Source organism: Falco rusticolus, chromosome 1, assembly GCF_015220075.1.
Source record: "Falco rusticolus isolate bFalRus1 chromosome 1, bFalRus1.pri, whole genome shotgun sequence".
Classification (NCBI taxonomy): Eukaryota; Metazoa; Chordata; class Aves; order Falconiformes; family Falconidae; genus Falco; species Falco rusticolus.
In genome coordinates this window covers 117,832,622-117,853,431 of record NC_051187.1, presented here as the reverse complement: position 1 = coordinate 117,853,431, position 20,810 = coordinate 117,832,622, and the positions used below count along the sequence as shown (strand labels likewise).

The window sequence follows — 20,810 nt, the reverse complement described above, 5'->3', positions numbered from 1 at the left end:
ATGACTGGTTTGCATTCTTTATCTGAACATATTCCTGTTGCAGCTATTGCTCAAAGGGAAGAACACTTACAGAGTATTACTGCAATAATAGAAAGGAAATGGATAATTCAGAAAGCAGAATTAGAAAGGAATACATAAATATGCAAAGATAACTTGGCTGTAGCCCAGTAAAACCTATAAATCACATTATTTTTATAAATTTTTATGAAAATAATGTATATCAGAAAACAGCATAAGCATTCTTAATTTTACAGCACAGGTGTTAGCTGTTATATTTAAATACTCTTTGCTTGAATCTCTTTATTTAACTGTGACCTTGGACAGAACTAACAGTACCCAGTATGTACAAAATAGTGATAAAAAAAGTACCTGTTATTAGGTTTTTACATGCGTCTTTTATCCTAGATGACTCTAGAGCTCTTTGCAACTACAGTGCAGGAAAATAATTGAAAAAGTTAAAAAAACCTCGAGTAACTGTTATTTGAAAGAAAACAATATTTTTAGTTTTTCTTAAAAATTTATCATTTCAATGATTTCTTTCCCTCTAATAGCTGTAAAAGTCTGTATTTTCCAGTCCTGACTGGAACACAGAAGTCTTGTGCATCTAACTATCTCAGACTGGTGCTGTATTTATTCATTTATGTCAATTTTGAGAGTGCTTATGTCTGCCATCAATATACCATTTGTGGAGATATTTTTTTTTTCTTCTAAATAATGAAATACCATTTTCTGGAGTCCTACCAGTGGAATATATTTAAAAAAAAATAAAAAATAAAAATAATTAAAAAAAGGCTGACAGCAGAAAGATTGCTTGAAACTTTAGGAGTAATTTTTGAGATTACCGTGTTGTGCTGGTTTAAATTTCAGAAATGCCTCTTGTCCTATAAATTTAAATCCTATGACAAAAGTAATTTAGCCACTTATGGACGTGAGTCTCTTTGGAAAGCAATGAGATGTTTGCAGTTAAAATTTTCAAAGGCACTAAAGTTATTTATTTTTGATGAGCAAGTGCTATTTATTATGGATACATGCTATTCTTAAACATACAAACCTCCTTATTGTGACAGTCAGGAGCTGGAGAATTGAATTGTGAAGAAATTGTGCCTTGTCTTGGGTCTATGCGCAGCAAAGTCTTTTCCCCTCTGCTCGCCTCTGTCTGAGGAACTCCTCGGTCTACACAGCAGAGGAAATTACTCTTGTTTCTGGCTCTCTTGCTGCGTTCAGTAACTCTGATTTTCCACTGTCATTTCCACTGCTTTAATTTTTGAGGACCTCCCTCCCTTTTCTTTTTCCTCGACCGAAGGAGAAAAACAGGGAAAGCCAATTAAAGAATGCAACGAATAGCCAGGAGGAGAAGGAACCACATCTATTTATTGTGTCTGGAGAAGCGCGCTGTAGGGATCGGCATTGCTATGTATCTGGCCAGCCTGTAAACACTCTGTTCGTACACTAACCACTGAGAATTCACAGTTCCATGCTAGCATTAGGATGACAGCTGCTGGGAAGGAGCTGTCAATATATTTAATTTGGTTTAGAAACAGAGTATGGTGAAGTCAGAAGAGTGAAAAATGATGTATTTGGTACCTTCTTGTCAGTCAGGAGACAGGAGATACAGACAATTAGAACGCCATGTTTAACTTCAATACGTAATACATTGTTGGAAGAACAAAGTATGAGGAAAGTAATCAATGTGGATTCACTGAAAATCCAAACACTTCTAAGGTAATTTAATTTCTTTCTTTGGTAGGGTAGGTCTTTGTTGGTTGAAGAAAATATCGCGGACGTGAGGAAGCAAACCTTCAGAACTTGCTTCCTAAATTCTACCTGAAAACTATGTGCATGTATGAGTTGCAAGAGTGAATCTGCATTTCTTGCATACACACGAATCTATTTCATTATGTGTAAATGATGTTATTTTACATGACATTTTCACAGGTTATCAGGAGTAATGTGGATTAGAAAGAAACAAAAAATGGATGCAGAGTAGATTCACCAAAGAAGTTTCGGGAATGACAGACTCCTGTTTTAGCAAGTGACCTGAGTCTTCTGACTTTATCTTTTCACCTCCAGCATCATGGCTGCATTCAGCACTGGAAAAGGATTCATTAAGAAACTGCTTGAATGCAACCTTTCTTTATTCATAAGGGATTTTATAGATGCTGATATTGTGGATTCATCTTATGTCAGAGTAAAATCCTGTCACTTTGTGACTTTTTTAGTTTCCTATTTGTGCTTTAATTTGATGTCCATCTATTCTCAGTTGGAATTGAGATGACAGTTGAATGTAGCTGCACACAGCTCTGGGTGCATTGATAGGAATTGAGATCTCAAAAAGTTCTTGCTTACAAATGGGATGTAGTAGTAACTTTTTTTCTGCTCTACTTGAGATAAAGTGCTGTGTGCTTTGTACTTGCAATATTCATTATGTCCAATATGGCTATACTGCTTCTAATTAATTAAACAGGATCCTTCCCAGCACTGGATTGTTATGGTCTGTACTCCTACACTCTGGCATGCCGTTAGCCTGTGTCAGCTAGCTTTCTTCCCTAACAAACATGGTGCCAGTGTCAGAACACAGGCCAGGGATCATTTCTGAAAGCAGATTGAATATGATCACACTATGTGGCCCCCATATATTGCTCAATACGGCTGAGAAATTTTAATAATGTGGATATAAATCATTCCATTCTGGTAGACTTAAGTGATGAAGAATGGTCCCGGGCAAACCGTTCATGGGTAGAAACTGAGCCTGTATGCCTTTCTGAATAAGAGAAGTTTTGAAAGGATTGTGAGAAGTTTGTGTGACATACTTAAGTGTGTTATCTTGGTAAACTGGGAAGGACTCTGAAATCTCAGTATGTACTGCTCATGAAAAACAAAGTTGAGTCCTGTGCTTTAGATGTGAAAAATAAAACTTTTACAAAAAGAAAGGGGACATACCTGCCAGACCCTGATGCCACCTAACCCCTGCTAGGAGAGAGGGGTGGTGGAAAAAACATCATGGCAAAGATAAATTGGATAGGAATACACTGTGTGATGCTGAGGTAATACTGTAATGCATGTTACCTCGTGTAAGAACAAGTAAATTTAATTATTTCAGGCCAAATCCAGCACGATTAATTTAGGCACGTCTGAAGGCCACCAAATGATGACTTAGACGTGTCTGCTTCTCCCATGAATCTATAGGGAACTTAGGCATTTAAGAGCAATTTAAGAGGAATGTTTCATATTCCTCCTCGTCTCCCCAGGGCACTGAAAATTTTAAAGTCACATTGTAGCCAGCCTTTAGTGTATACTGCATTGGTTAACTCTCAAACTGACATGTTCATTTTCAGGCTTGTCAGCTTAAAGAGATGAATATTGTAGATTTCAGAGAAGTGCAATAAAATGGTGAATTTTGGGGAAAAAAAAAACCAAACCCAAAACTGCATGAAGGAAGAAGGAATGAAGATTGAGGAGGAGAAAACATTGTTGCATACAAATATACAAGCAATCTTTAAAAAAAATAAATTGTAATACTGGTATTACAAAGGAGACTACCAGAATTATTAGTTTACAGAGAGCTGGGAAAAATGGGAATTTGCTACTAGAACATGTATGCAATTAGAAGAAGTTGTTGATGGAGAAATTGAAAATATTCTTAGTGAATATGCTCTGTGCTAAGTTTGACATACATCAGGAATAATTTAGGAGTTATTTAATAGGTCTTAATACAGTACATAATTATAAGAACTCTTGCAAAATTAAATATTCCATGATTCTCTTAATATAATGGTGATGTCATGTATTATCTTTAGTGTTTTCAGGTAGATAATAACAGTTATAATAGTACAGGAAGATGAAAATGCTTTCTTCTGCTCGCCATATCTTGTGGGAAAACTGTCTGTGGTATTTTTATGGTACGTTATAGAATATAGTTTGGCACTTTCTGTGCTGAATTGTAGTAACTAAAAAGCATTGTTTCTGTAGTAAATAATGGCAACCAGAGATAAATCAAATCTGACATGTACTATGCCACTGGGCAGTTGCTGGCAGGGGAAAAAAAAAGAAAAAAAAAAGTCAGCATTTAGAACAGTAAATCAAATACACATAAAAGTATCTTGTGTGCCACAGAACATTGACAACAAAATCCAGGACTTGATTCAAAAGAAAATCCTTTTTAATCGTATGTTTAATGTAAAGCACATGTTGATTAAGGTCAGTGCTTAAACTTAAGCCTATGCTTGAGGATAGTCCTAGACAGAAAGAAATTTTTTCTGGTGCTTACATGAACTGGGACTTGGATACTTATTCATAAGGACCGAAAGGCGCTTTTTTTTTTTTTTTTTTTTTCCTTCTCTCTCTCTTTCAGAGGATCAGCTAAGTCCAGGTAGAATATAAATCTCAGAGCACTCAGTGGCACCAGAGAAACATTATTTCAGTGACTGTCATGATGTGTCAACATTTGTATCAAGTATCCCATTTGCCATGTGAAAATATTTACTAAGACATGTTCCAAACCTAAAAAACATCTTTAAGTATGTATTTTCCAATCTTGAAGTGAAGGTAATAGAAGTGGCAATATATGTCAGTCGGAGATTTGATCAATAAACTTTTTTCAAAAAAGACTGATAATCTGTTGAAGTTGTTGATACAGAATTCAACACTAAGTTTGAATTTGAAAACTGGAGTTTCACACCTAAGTGCAAAAAAACACTTTCCCCCTTTTCACGGAGTAAGTAAAACTATTTGTCACGTTCACTAGATTATGGTCAGTGCAGCACCCACCACAAAACTGTCAAATTTTGGCTTGGCTGGGAATCACTGCTTCTTGAACTAACTTAAATTAATATAGACATGAAAATGTATGCACTTAATATAAGACAAAAGGAAAGGACAATACATGTGGTTACATTATTTTACACAAAAGACAGCTTTTTAGCATAATCGTCTTTGTTCCAGAAGTAAAGTTGTATTCTTAGAGGAAGGAAAGATTTTAATGGTCTGTGGTGTTTATTTATTTAGCTAAAAGCAAGTCTGTTTCCAGAAAAGATTCAGTTCGACAATTACAAACTTCTGCATTTTGGCCTACTTTATTTATTCACAGCCTGAAGACCTAATGCTCCCAGGTTGGTTTTTTTTTTTTGTTTGTTTCACATGAAATCTGGGTAATTGTACCCATCAGTCCAAATGCTGTTAGTTTATCTTAGAAACAATGTTTATATTTCAGGTTTTGCAGATCCCGGAAAGAACTTTTCAGTCATACTGAATTCCATGGCTTTATTAGGGACAATTTCTGCCTTGGTGCAACTTACATGTTCATGTGCAGAAGTTTCTTCTGCCTTCCGTATCTTGTCACATGCCAGAAATGGCTAGGCAGAATGTGGTCTCGTTCTTACCCAACTCTCTTGGTGGTCTTCAGGAGTCTTCAGACATATACATAAGCACATAAACAGCGGCTGCCGGAGCCAACTGACTCAGTGATGTTAGGAGACAGTTGGCCTTTTTTATTTTATTTTTAAGTACAAGAGTAAGTATGTTCCATCTTCCTTTTTTCAACTATTTGGTATAATGCAGAGTTAACAAAACCACATTAATTGTGTAAAATGTAACATGGGCATCTGGAGTGCAAGCTATTTTGTCCGTGTGTGCTCTACAGAGTACATAGATATGACACACAAAATCTCTTAACTAAAGCCTTGAGAGAAGAGGAAAAATGTTCCCCTGAAATTACTTTATGAGGAAAAGATATATGAGAAAATATTATTTTTATATTTGTGTACCCAAGTTTATCGGACTGGATAAGACAATCTCTTTTTATAATGTCGTTAATGGAGTTTTCATAAAGTATTATTAGCAATGCTTTGAAAAGCTTAAGTAATAGCTCATTAAAAAAAAAAAAAAAGACTTTATGGATTGAAAAAGATACTGAATTGACACATGCAATGACCGGAATACTTTTTTATTCACAGAACATGGGTGGCAGCAGAGTAATCCCCATCCTACATCCCCCAGCCCCAGCCCCAGCCGTGTGTCTCACCCTTTACCTGGATGCACCACTACAAAGGGTGAGGCAGCTATGGTAGTTTACTCTGCATTCCCGTTCACTTGTTGACCTCTTTCCAAAAATATAGTTGCTGATAACTGAACTAGAGCTTGAGGTTAGCTGAAACAGCCTTTCTTTCATACAGTTCTTTCATACAGAATGCCTTCCACCACCGCTTGAGTCCTGGTCTCTATTCATTGCGCCAAGTTAAAACAAGAATGCTGAATTTGCAGTCTGTTGATTGCCACTAGAATTATCCATTCCCGGCTCTGTCAAAACTAATGGGACTTAGTGAAGGGCGGTATTTCATCTGCTACAGTTAACATATAGACTGTAAAGCAAACCATAAAAATATAAAGAGAATTAAAGTTAATAATGCAAATTTAAAACCAACATTGCCATCATGTACGTGAGGTAATTAACTCCTTTTTAAATTATTGTTCACTACAAGTGAAAGGCTTTCACCAAAAAGCCTGAATAGCTGGGCTATTTCTGGGTGTAACGCAGGAGATCACAGCCTCCTGTAATCTCTGCATTAGTTGCACTGTTGCGTGGGGACCACGTGACCACGCATAAATGTAGCGTGGTGGGGCACATGCTTTTTACAGGGGACCCGCAAGAAAAAAAGTAATGCATTGAGCGCTTGCATAGAAGCCTGTGTCTGAAAGCCCATACGAAGACAAATATTACTTGGATATAGTGGTAATTTACAGAATTTGGATCTGAAATAGGAAGATGACAGTTTACAACCTGGCTTTTTCCCCTGTTCTCCTGTTGCATAGCTTGCTTTGATTTAAAAGAGAAGGTTTTAGGTTCAAGCATCTTCTTTCTCCTAAGTGAAGGGAGATCGGCAATATTTCTGTAAGAGCAGCAGCATGCCTGGCATGTGATGTTCTTTGGAGGTTTTATTATCCAGGGGTTCATTTGGATCTTTAGACCATTGGCACTTGGGGGAACTGTGCAGTCATTCTGTTTTAACAGATACAGTGCTGTGGGAATTTATGGTGCTCTTAAATATAGTGTGAATAATATATAGTTAAATATAGAGTGAAAAGTGACAATAGTTATAAAAGATATAGGATGTGTTTTCTTTTCCTGCTTTGGTTGCCAGCTGTGGAGGGAAGCAACAGGCCTTCTCTCCGTCCTAGTCAGATTAGCTAGCAATACTAAGCAGGAGGAAAATGTTGTTTCAGAGCGTCTGAAGGTCTTCCAAGTGCAGGCAATCCCTCCTAGGGTTTGCCAAAAGAGGAAATGTATATGACTATGTTCATGGCTGTAAAATAGTAGTCTGACATCAAGTTTGGATGCAATAGGATGATTCACAACAGGGTGAAAGGAAGATTTATTAGACAGACTAGGGCTTTGCAGTATGTACTGTTATTTCTGATTCATAAGCTAGGAATAATCATTGCATATTTTATTTTCTATTTTCTCCTTCTCATATTAGTGTTTTTCATTTCTTTTTCTATTCATCTACCACCGATGTCTTTGCATTTCTTCTCTCAGTTTACACAGAATTAGCTAACTGTGAATGGGAGGCTTAGTTATGTGTACTGAGGAACAAATGAATTTTAATGTATTTTTTTCTGGGTTGTATTTCCAGTTTTTATTGCAATTCCATATTACTTTTATTCATTAAGCGCTCTTACTGTAACACTCAAAATCTTTGTTAAGGTCTTTGAGGAAGGACCAATAGTCAGTACAGCATGAATCATGTACCCTAAGAATTTCAAGTGGAATACTTGTGATTCTTTAATCATCTTGTTCACCTCAAATACTATTAGAATATATGTACAAATAGTATAATTACATTAACAGAATTTTGAAATGGCTTATTAAAACCCTCTATCTAGTACCCATACTCACACAGACTTGAGGCTTCCCTATGCACTAGTTTGAGAGTTCGGAACGGGAGATAAAATAGGGATGAAAGAGAGAGCTGTGATCTCAGAGGAGATATTAGGCACCAGAAATTATGGTGTTCTTGTTCCAGCTCTTACACTGACTCTGATACTTCCATTTCTATAGCACTTGCCATCTCTGGATCTCAAAGTGGATTATAAAGAATAGTGATTTAAACCTTCCTGCACCTCTAGGAGATAGGTAAGCAATATTATTCCCATTTTACAGATGGAGAAATTGTGATACAGAGAGGCTCAGTGTTTCTTACTAAAGTTTATTTAATAATGAACACACATGCATGCACACACACAGAGCCAGAAGCAGATGTCAGAACTTTCATTGCTCTCTGTTTTAAGCTAAGTCCATCCTCCTTTCCATTTAACCTCTCTGATTTATATTCCCCATCTGTAAAAAGACGGAAGCTGGTATAGACATGGAGAGATTTGCTAGCACATAAATTTCTGTGCAAATACATGGAAAAAAAAAAAACAAACCACGGAGGACAAAAGTTGCCTTTGAAATCCAATGCATTTTATGTGTTGGCAGAGGATATTTTAGGATTTGGGACAAGGATTTTTGTAGGTGGAGAGACTTGCAGGTGTTCTACACCCTAATGTGTAATATTTAGTTACTGCTGTAAAATAGCACAATTGTTTTGTAACATAAGCATATTAACTGAAATTAAAAAATTAAAAAGCACACTAATTTGCATGGCAAAAGACTGGACACAGCCCTTAAGTGAATGTCTGTAGTATCTGAAAGAATATTGTAAACAGGTTTTGCTGTGCACCTCCAGCGCCACACGACCACCCCAATGCACTCTGTCAGACAGGAGCAGGACAGCAGTGCTGCATGAAAGCAGCAATTGCCCCGGCTCTGTATCTGTATATTTTTCTCCCATGAAAATCCTACCATGTCTGTACTACAGCATGAGTTCCTCAGTGGCAGACAGCAATCCAGACTACTGTACCTACATATTTACAAGAGAACTGAAATTATTAGTGAACTTTTGGAAAAAAATTTCGAAGGTCAAATACAAGTCTTGTTACTGTTATTAGTGTTATTACTATTATTAAAATGATTGTTTCTCGTAGTATTTCATGAGATATTTTAAAAGATGTCTAGAAACTTAATTGGTGTGATCCTGTACTGCATCAAAACATCATGAACATTCTTATCTCATTAATCTTAACTACAGTGTTAAAAAAAATCTTGCAGAAGCTTTTAAAAATCCTTTCTAATTCTGCTGCTAATTTGCTACAGAATTGAAACATCCAAACCCTAATATATTTGATGTTTTAATTTTTATGTTAGTAACACATCTGGCAATTGTCTATATGTTGAACAGATAGGTTCAATAGACAAAGATAAATGTTTTTCACATTTTTCCACGTACATCCTATGGCATAGGCAGGCTAGATTAGACGTACATACAACACCCATGTTAACATTTTCCTGTAAGTAATCTAACTTCCCTGTGATACAGTAGATACATTTCGTATGTTTACTAGTGAATATATATAGTGAATAAGTATGGCTATTGTATATATTTATGTTAAATGGAACGGAGACTGGATGTGTTTGTGTGTCAGCATGCAAGCATTAACATGTATATGTGCATGGCTTGACTCAAAGATTTATTTTAAAGTTAGGATTCCTCTTTTTTTCTAGTTGTAACACTTTATGCACAGAAATATACTGAATTTCAGGTAGGGATTTAGTTGATTTGGAGCTAAGGTAAAACCTGATTTTATCATTACAAGCTTTTCTAAACAGTGAAGATTTTCCAAACAATAATGCTGTTGATGATAATAATAGTAATAGTACTAATGATAATAATAATAATGATAATAATACTTCAGCAAGTGAGTTAGTTCTTTGTCTCAACTTCATGTGTGACTGAGGTCAGAATTTAACCTAGGGTCTTCCTGAATGCTAGTACAAATAATTTGTTACCTTTGCTCCCAATTACAGTTAAAATAGCCAGTGTCTTGAGGTAATAGAGCTACCACAGCTGGTGGATTAGAATGTGGGTTTGCTAATGCACTGACCTTCTTCATCTGTGTAACACAAGTTAATTTCCAGCCTGACAGTAAATGCTGAAATTTGAATTGTAGCACTAATGCACCATTTTTTCGTCTCTGTCGGACCACACTAAAGGGTCATTTGGTGATGAGGATAATGGTTTACTTTGAAAGAGAGGGAAAACCAGGTTCTGAATCTTTGGGGGATTCTAGATCTTGCCTCAAATAACAAACTGAACTAGGGAAAAATAGGCTTGGAAGCTCCGGTAATATTGAACCTTCAAGTCTGACTGTTTGCCTTGTTCTTATACTGATGCAGTGTAGGCACACTGGAATACTTGCCATGACAGTGTTAGACAGAATAATAAAACAGCATGTGAAGTTTGGTTTTCGGGCTATCAAGCCTCAAAAAGACTTTTCTCTGAAAGGTGAATCAGTGTTAAACTATTTGCTACAGTGGGAATTTTAAGCGACAGTTTGTGACAAGTTTTGATTGTTTCTCTACATTCTATGAAATACTAAACCCGAGAACTGTTGGAGACTTGATTTTTATTTTTTTTAATTGCCTCTCAGAAGTGTCTGTCTTTCTTTCTTTCCTGCAGCACGGAAAAGGATATGCTAGTCACTTCTACAGGACTTACCCGAAGCAGCATGATTTGCACAAAAGTCGACCAACAAAAAGCATCAACTTTCAACTTCATTATCTTGGCCATCCAGTTCTGTGTAACTGAAGGATTTGTGTGCTGTTGGAGACATCATGGCCAACAATAGGACCTAATTGCTCTCAGCAGGCCTGAGAAATGAGTTGAAATGTGTAGAACTGTAGAAACTTCAGAGGCAACTGATCTTGCCTCTCTGATCAGTGTGTGCCTGTTTACAGCACTATATATCTTTCTCTCTCCAAAATGTCACTGAGCCCTTTAGATGTTTATATTCACCACAAGAAGCCAATCGTACAGATAAAAGAAATGTGCATTATAAATGCAATATCACTGTTTTAAACTTGACTGTTTTATATTATTTTTGTGTGATCAAGTGTTCCCCAAACTATTCCAACTTTACAAGAGAGATTGTGATCATGTTCTTTTCACCTGTGGGTCATAAAAATGTTGTTAATCTGGTGACCCACAAAATTATCAAAGACATTCTGTAGTTTATACACCGTGTTGCAAAGTGTTTACTGTACTATTTCAAAGCTTCTAAATAAATATAAAATATATATATATTATATTATATATAATTTTCCGGAAAATGTGGTACAACTTAGTTGATTTTTAAATGGATTCATACAGTCTACACCATACACTAAAGTGAGAAGGTAATTCAGGGTTCCTAAGCTATCCTTGCTGAAAACAAAAATATAATAAACCTTTAATAGTACTTCCCCAATATTCATATTTTGGTCAATCCTGTTTTTCTTGTTTAAAAAAAAAAAAAAAAGCTGTAAGCAACAACATTTTGTCTAAAAGTTGTAATGAATTTTCAATGCCAAAGATGCAGCTGTCAATATTACCAGAATGAGCGCTATGTACTGTCAGAGGTATACATCACTCTCCATTATTTTGGTTATATTTCTATGGTTTTTAATTTGGAATCACAAAATCTTTTATAAGGCTCTATAAACTCACCTGTATATGTTGTTAAAAAGAACACTGGGTGTCTGTACATTTTGCAATGTAAGATATAATGTAAGTGAAGTTAAGTATTTTAAGAAAATCATCCCAAACTCATAAGTATGCATACATACATACATATGTACACACACACAAACACCCACACATCTCTTTTTGACATAGTTTTGTGAAACTATACAAATATGTTGCCTAAAAATATTTCTCTTGTGGCTAGGAATAGTTGTTGATAGAATTCAAATTACAAAGGCAAAGTATATGCTATAAACTATTGACTCTTTAATCACAAAGGAGATTTGAAATTAGGAACATGGCACATTCTCAGCTGACCCCTCTCCCACTGGAGTTAAAATAGGGTTGGCCACCATCTTTGCTGGGAAAAGGATCAAGCATCAAGCCCTTGCATATAATCTTTATGTTCTGTAATAATTCTGTGGTCCAAAACGGTATCTTAGAGCGTTTCTTTTCTATGAAATATTGAAAAAGGTAAAATTTCAAAGGTAAAGTTTAAAATTACTTTCATGTCCATGGAGTTTAAGTACCATTTACTAAATGTAAAAATCTAGTAAATTTTTTTCTTTTTTTTTTCCTTTTTGTATTGTGTTTTTTTTCCCCCACTGTATCTTAATATGTCAAATATTGAAAACAAATGAGAGAACACTGTGTTACCAACCAATGTCTAGCCAAATTTGAACAAATTCCTAGCAATTATTCAATATTAAGTAAGACAAGAGAAAACTTCTTACTGATTGCAGTGGAATTTGGATCATGCTGTTATGTAGAAATTCTGACATCCGCACAAATGCTGCCACAGGATGAATGTGTGAGAAGCTGAATTTAGCCACTGCTATGTCATAATAGAGTTTGGGTTTCTTCCTTTTGCTTTGTTTGTTTGTTTACGATGACAGTTTCTATTAGATAGAAATATATAAATCATCTGTACGGAAACCATCCTGCTATGGATTGAAAAAAGACTCCTGATCAGTTTGTGAGAGATCTTTGTACAAACAGCTACTGGACTAAGCCCCAATGTTGTTAATTTAATACTCCGAAGAAAAAAATATGCTTGTTAAACACTTTTAATGTGTATGTCTAACACATATGTGTAACTACAAAATATTTTGTGGGATCTTTTTTAAAAATTATATATTATACAAAACACACACAAAAAAAGCACCAACAATAGCTATTGATTTGAGCAAACACAACAGTGAAATGTTTCTCTAGCTGTAGGTAGCAGGACCTTTAGTAACCTACAGGCTCTGTTAATTTTATGAAGAAAAGCAATGAAATTTGTGACAAATATTTCATTTAAAGGAGTTTGCTAACGTCTTGTTTCTGCTTTTAAAGCAAGAAAGTCCTTGCTCTTCTTAGAACTGGGTTTTCTTTATTTTTAAGTATCTCTTTAATATTAGACATATACTGTAAACCTTTAAGGTTGTTTTCAGTCTTTGGGAGGAAAAGGAAATGTTTTGCCATGGACAATTGAAGTGTTTTTATTTAATGAAACTGCCTTCACATTTTGCATGCCATTTTGTCTGAAAAACTTAACCATATCATACCCTGTCACTCATTGCTGTAACAGAACTCTTTCCATGAACAGTGTATGTAATGCATATACCGATTTATTTTCTTCTTTTTTTTTTTTAATGTTAGATAACGTAGACATTGGACCATATACGCACAGAAATCCTTCGGAATTTATTGGGAGACTCCCAGAGGAAATCATGATAGGATGCAGAACTGTTGAGGAAAAGGAAGTTTTTAAGTATTGCAGTCTGGGCTCCCAAGATATTTAGACGCGTAACTTTTGCCCATTTCCCTAGCTCACTGTGAATTTTAGTATGATAACATTTGATGATACAAGCTTTAGGACACATCGAAACCCAGTACATAGCTGCTGTGTCCCAAGAGAAGTGCTGAGAAGCACATTGGGCAGTACAGAGTCTCATTTCTCCCATTTCTTTGTGTTAACGGGGAAGATACTTGCTGCATCCAGCCAGCTCCCATTGAAATTGACTTGTTCAGCATCTCCCCTGTACTTCGTCATGCCACTAGGTGCCTATCTGCAGTGATAGGTATGTAAATGCCTTTAAACATCAGCTTTTGTATTCGCCTCTGCCTTTAAGCATAGGCCGTGCAAACGTATAAGGACTCTGGTTTACATATTGGACACAAAAGTAAACTGAAGTAGTCAGAAAATGTTTAGATATTAAGGGGGAATATCTACATCCATAAGCTGGGATAAGAAAGGTTATGAAATCTCCTTCATTAAACGTTTTCAAAAACAGTTCAAAAAATAGCTGTCAGGGATGATACAAGTGTACTTAAACTTGCCTCAGAGAAAAAGCATGGACTAGCCTCTCAGTCCTGCTGTTCTCTGATGTTCCTCGTAGGGCACGCTAAGCTTTGGCGGATGTGTTCTGTACACAGTTGTAGGGATAAGAGTATTGTATCCTTCAATTAGGTATCAGAAGCAATATTCAATGTTTTAATTTACATTTTATGAGCATAAGAGAACAAGCTGTCTATGTCTTTGGAGTAAATTAGAGTTCTAATACAGAAGACAGCATCTTATAAAGGATAACGAAGTGGAATCAGATCTGTAAATCCTTACCCCCTCCCCCCCCCAATTCCTGATTTAGATATGTAGCAATGGATTTCTAAGCAGCTTGCCTATTCACTTTCTTCAGAATCAGACTTTAGTTTCTTTCAGATGGATTCTTCCAAAACTTAGAAATACTAGAACATTTCACTACTTGAAATAAAATGCCAGCTATTTAATGCAAGTTCTTACTAAGCTGCCTATTGAAAGAAAGAAAAACAGAAGAGGTATTTCCATTAATATATTCTCAGCTGATTTGAACAAGGTGTAGTAATTTTTCATCAGTATTGTTGCAAAATTAAGTGGAATGACAATGCACAGATAAATACAATTTGTGAAGATTATGCTTCCTCCATTATAGTCACTATATATGTGTGTGGGGAGATATGTGTGTGTGTATATAATTATAGTTCAAAACCTGGTAAGTTGTCACTGGATTTTTTCTTACAGGAGTATGCTCCTATCAGTAAATGCAAACAGAAGGATAGAAATACATTTATGATACTACAAAGTTAGACTTGTTCCTTAGTGTAGAATGGAGGATTGCATTCAAGGTTTGAATTCAGCCCCTTCTTCATGCATTATACCCACAACCAAGCAGACATTTTGTTATTTGAATTTCAAAATTCTACCTGCCCATAGTAGACTTTTTTTCTTTTTTTTTTTTTTCTTTTTTTTTTTAGTACTATCATTCCTCAGGGTAAAGGGTGGATACATAGATAGTCTTCCTAGGCTGATAAATTGTCATTGCAATTTTGCAAGGCTGTTAAATATTTGTATGTCTTATATGGAGAAAGCTGATCATATCCTGCCATCGTTCCATGTTCAAGTCTTGAGTTTCATGGCATTGGGACTTTTGAATTAAAATCTATACAAAGGCATAGGGGCCAAAATAAGTATATCTGAGATACATTTACTTATTGCAATTTGATTGCAAAACATTGGCATCAGATGTCTCTAAAGAACTGAAAGTTGTTTATTCAATTTGCAGTAATGTAAAAGACAGCCAGCAAGATTTTATGATTATCTTATACTATGAGAAATTCTGAAACTGTGAGTTAAATCCATTGCACTGATCCCTACAGTCAGAGCTCAAATTCTTCTTGAAGAGCTCCTTCATTTTATTTTGTCTCTAATCTGCTAATCTGTCTTGGTATGAAATAGATACATATATATAAACAAATACACACATCCATTAAAATCCATTGACAAGCATCTGTGTTTTTGTAGATATCCTCATATGTAAGAAACGAGCAAGAACTAATGTGGACAGCTTTCTTGAATTGAAATTGTTTTTGAATTTGAATTTGTTAATAAAGTTCATGATATTGACAGACATCAGGAAAAATGAAATCTATGTGGGTGTAGTTCTCCAGAAGGCAAATGTTTCATTTAGGAAGCATCCTGTCAAAAAATGTATAAATGTGAGTGCTGGAAATCTTGCTGAGTCAAGATGAAACATACTGTGCTAAAGCTTTCTTGTTCGCTGTGTCAGCACTTGATTAAAGTGTCCTCTGGATGTTAACCACTTTAGTCAATCAGAAGATATCAAAAATGGCAGACAGGATTCAGGTAACGTTTACCATTCTTACTGAAGAGAGCCGAAGGCAACAGGTGAATATATACTGAAGTATTTATGTATATTATACCATATGGAAAATTCAGTTAAGCCAAATGATTAATGAAACAGTTTGCTTCCAAATACATGCACTTCAAAGATTAAAGTTCATCTGATGCTCAGCTTCAAAGCATATTTCGAAAAACTCATCCTTGAGTTACACCAACAGGAAAAAGTAACGTATAACAAAGCCTTACGACAACATGGTAAAGGGAATGTAACCAAACCAATCTTAACTTTTAGAAATCTTGGATCCAAACATTCAGGTTGCAAAACTGAACTGTATTTTATATGCATCAGAGCCTAATTCCATTAAAGGCAATGGCCCAAGCTACAGTGATTTGAAGGAGAGCAAAAGGAAGTTTTCATTTCTTTCTTTATGCACATGCATTTTTAAGCAAGAGCAGCCTACAATAAAATTATTTGACACCAGAAAAAGGGAAACTTCACTAGCTCTGCTTTTAACAAGCTGTGCAATCAAGTCTGGAAATCTGGACATGGCTACCTGTCAGTTTATACCAGACATATTTCTAATAATTTTATCTCAAAGCAAAATAACACAAGAAGTTAAATGATATCACTGTTTAGATTTTCTAAGACAAAGACAGAAATGCAGTCCTGAAGAGGTAGGTTCATGTTTTTACTATGCAGAAGGGCAGAGAATTAGAAATTCGTTGGAGCAGGGTATTCTTACACTGCCATAGCTGTTGGCTGAAAATCTGAGCAAAAAAAGCAAAGAAAATACAACCTCCACAATGAGTATTTCGGTAGGTTTTGCTTTGGAAGGTAACAAACAGATCCTAAGCACGTTACCTCCTTTCAGAGCTAGACTGAAAGATGTTTCCTATCATCTTTTCTGGTCTAACTTTTACTAGGAGTATAAAAGCAGTCCTCTGAAGGGCTTGCATGTTCGCCTCAGCGTGTGGGGTATTCCCATTTGATGACAATAACAGAAAAAAAGACCTAGATGAGATCTGATGTCAAAATTACCTGGTAATTCCACCCCATCACTACAGCTTTTCTAGGCAGGTAGCAGTATAATTTAGGGCAGAAACTTTACGCGATGCTGACAGAAGAGCAGTAGTGTGGCAGTAGTGTTCCTCTGTGAAGAAGAAAAAGGTGGAGGGGGTGGGGGAGTGGCGGAAAGAATGTTCTCTGCTTTTCCTAGTCTCACAGATGACATTACTTAATATTAAATAGTACTTAAATAGTGCTTTGTTCAGGAACATAAATACCACGAAAGAGAAAGTTTTCACCACGAGAGCAATATATTTTTGTGGCTTATGCTATCTGCAAAAAAAAATGATGAATGCAAGCAAACATTCTCCTGCTCAGCCCACTGAAGATGAGGCTAAATGATGCCCTTGGAGCTCACGGCTATTCAGTTTTTGCGAGAGGCTTGGTGTGATTTATATTCTGACTGTCAACAAAAAAAGAGAAGAGAGACAGAGTGCTGGAAGTAAAAGATAGTTAGTTAATATAAGCTAGGGGGAAAATGCCTTGTAATGATATCATTAAACCTCACTGAGCTTCTGGAAATGATCTGTTAAAAAGTAAACAAACAAACAACAACCCCCCCCCCCCGAAAAAAAAAAATCTGCTCCTTGACAGTCCAAATACACATTTAAATTAGATCAATCACAGCTGAGTTGAAAAATAATGGCATGTGAAGTATCGTATTCTTTCTTACACCTATTTCCAGGGGAAAGTGGAGTGGGCAACAGCCCTAGCTAGCATCCTGCACCTCCCTGGGGACAGGGACGGGCTGAGGCTGAGCCTGGCTGTTGACCCACAGGTTGGGGGTCAGGATCAAGCCCGGTGCAGGGAACCAGGGTCAGACAGAGCCCTGGGACAGGTGGGCTGGAGGGGGACCTGGCCAGGGCCACCCCACGGCATGCCAGGCAGCCTCTCCCCACAGCCCCCAGCTGGAGGGGACCTCCCTTGGCTGTGTTGGTGCCAGGCCAGCCCCGAGCCCTCAGAACTGACCCCCCCAGGAGCGTTTCTCACCCTACTGTGAACAACTAACAACTGACAAACTTCCTTCCTAGATATATTATGATATTCTGCTTCACATAGTACTTTTAAATGGCTGTTACTTCATTGTGCTTTTCACCATTTGTGTCAGCTGTTTCTTGGCAGTTCCTGGCATTATATATAGTTAAGTAACAGACACGCCAGCCTAACTTTTAAATTATACCTTTATAATTATGGTGGAGTTCAATTAGCCTTATCATATAGACACAAATATTAAGGTTTCTGGGTTTAATTTTTCTACTTTAATTCTTGTTGTCACTTCTTCTGTGATAAGATGGGAATTAATTTAATTTTATTATTAATGGAATAAAATTTTGTTTTATTTAGTAAATCTGATCCAAGTATTACCACTTATCCAGAAAAAAAAATCCAGGCAAGAGCAGGTAGTTTACCTTTTTTCTTTTTTATATAAATAATTTCTGGACCTTCCACTGTTCAGGGATAAGGACAAGAAATGCAGCAACAGAAAAAGTTTGAAGTTTGCACAGTGTTTCACTGGACTGGGGAAATTTCTTTCCTGTTTCCATTCTCTCTGGAGTAAACTGGAAACCACCATTTGCATGCAGGCTTGTTAGGTGTTTTATTCTTCATTTGCAGAGTGAAATCTATAGCTTCACTGAACACATTGCTAATATTCACAGATCTAAAGCTTCAGGAAAGAAAAAGTCTTGCTGTTTTCATCCAAAAAATAATGTTGAGCAGTGGAAAATCTATGCATAGCTGGAAACTGAAAAAACATTTATTTTAAAGTTAGATTTTTATTGACCACTGCTCTGTGCACTTTACATCCTTTATTAGTAAGCAAAATGTACTCCAGTGTTATGACAGATGCCTGTATCACTACACCTGTTTGACTGAATCATAACTGAGAGATTTCATAACGCAGTTTATTGCGGAGGTAGGAATAGATCCTAGCTCCTTAATCAAAATAATAAGAAAAAAAATCCATAACAACAGTGATTATAATATAAAATAACATAAAACTGCAAGGGTGCTACAATACTAAGATGTCCCCACATTCAGGTTAATGAGCTAACTAGTAGTCAGGAGAGCAGTATATAATTTGGTGCCCTTGGTCTCTCTGTCAGAAGAATATGTAATTATTCTTTGCAAAATGGGACAGCTTCAAAGAGAAAAATGAAGAGCTCTTCATCTTTCCATGCAAAGCCTAAATCCATTTGGATTTGATGATTAGGGAGGGTTGGGAAAACAAAACTGGGTCTAGATCCCATCATATAAAAGAATCATTTGTCCTCAGTGGCCAACATCACGGGCAAATGCTATGATCGGTATGGTATACAAAGACCTCTGTCAGCATTTCTTTCTCCTGTAGTTTTTCTGTTCAATACATGTCTTCCCACAACACCTAAAAATAAGGTCCTGTTTTTTCAAGATGTTTATGAAGATGTTAAAGACTAAGTACCTAAGATTTCCAGAGCAGATGGCATGACTTTTGGAATATTTTTTCAGGATGTGAGAAATCTGCATTCAGTTCTCTTCATCTCAGACAATTTCTGCACCCATATCCAGCTTGGAAGGGTTTCTATACAGCAAGTTGAAGGATTATGTCCTGTTTTGCTGTTCCAGTCTCCAAAAGAATTTAAACATCTCTTGGTACAGGAACTAGGCACGTGTGCCACTTTCTACAGCTAATCGCTCCTTAAATATAGACTCATTTGTTTGCTCTCCAGCGAGTATTGTTGTATAAAATCCAATCTAAGGTATATATCCAGTGAGTATAATTGTATACAAAATCTTGCTCAGTAGGTATTTGTAGATGACACACAGAGTGACACTAGGCATATAACAGAGCCATTAGAGAGCTTGCCCTCTTGCCAAAGGGAAAGATCAAGAGAGCAAACTACACCTGACATGTTAGTCAAATAGATTAATTATCAGAAAATACTTGGACACAATTGTGGTAAGGCCAGTCTAAGGATCTTACACTAACAGAATGCATTACGGGGAAGGACTTGCCTGGTATTACCTGGAAGATGTTGAAAAGTTCAGAGATTCTGGACAATTGGGTAAAGTTCTAGAAAGTAGGTCTTTCCTAAGTCATCCTATGGATGACAGCAGAATCACAGTACCGGTTAAGCTGGGAAACAATATTTCTTCACCATTTCCCTGGAATAAATACCTGCACACTATCATTATATACTGGAAAGACACATAGGAAAAACAAAATAAGAATGTGGCTTATGAAACTGCTGGTATAAAAACATTTGCCTACCCCTCAGCCTCCTTTGGACTATTTTGATGGCCTCAGGCATCCTGGGGCTGTGTCTCATCCTGGTTCCCCTGACCAGGCCTGGTGCTGACCCCCACCCTTGGGCCAATGTTCCAGCCCCTCCTCAGCCCAGGCCCATCCCCAGGGAGATGCTGGATGCCCAGGGCTGGGGCTGTCCCTGACCACTCTCTGCCTGCCCTGCAGCTGGCCGGGGCGGTGGGATGGTACCTGTCCTGACACCCTCAAGGACCCCCAGTCCCAAGGGAGCCGCCAGCCCCTCAACACCCTGACACTGGGAGGTCATCATTCCCAATTATCCTGCCTTGCTGCAGGATCAGTACTTTGAATGCCATTACCAATACGTGTTTACCTAACCTGTTGTTACAGACTGTACTAAATGCCAGGCACAACATGCCTCCATTGTAAAAGAGTGATTCCAAAGAGGATGAAGAAAGGATAATTCATGTTGAGATGTAGCTTTGTTTTGATAATTTTATTTCCTTGATGTTTTGTTATTGTAAAATACTAGAGTATTTAGATTGCAGAGTAACAGCTGTTTCAAATAAATCAAACATTTCCTGTGCAAATGTTGTCACTAGTGTTACTCAAGGTCTTTGTTTTATCTTCTTGGTCTTGCTTTGCTCTTACAAAGAAAAACCTTGCACCCATAAGAGTCCTCTCTCTCTCCCTCTTTCCTCAATCTCCTACCCCTTCAAGACACTTAAATTGGCCTGACAGTAC

General features: G+C 36.7%; 1 protein-coding gene across 3 annotated transcripts in view; it reads left to right on the top strand.

Annotated features, from left to right (window-relative positions):
* The window catches only part of PCDH10 (protocadherin 10), a 38,560-nt gene extending 22,821 nt beyond the window's left edge, over positions 1-15,739 (top strand). The window contains exons 5-7 of one of the 3 annotated variants that reach the window (XM_037397747.1): positions 5,952-6,047; positions 8,054-8,128; positions 10,554-15,739. In XM_037397747.1, the coding sequence (XP_037253644.1) occupies positions 5,952-6,047; positions 8,054-8,088 (131 nt within the window). In that variant the 3' untranslated portion in view covers positions 8,089-8,128; positions 10,554-15,739. The remainder of the gene's footprint in view (positions 1-5,951; positions 6,048-8,053; positions 8,129-10,553) is intronic. The other 2 variants (XM_037397757.1, XM_037397766.1) reach the window with 2 other exon arrangements.
* Positions 15,740-20,810: the final 5,071 nt, after the last annotated feature.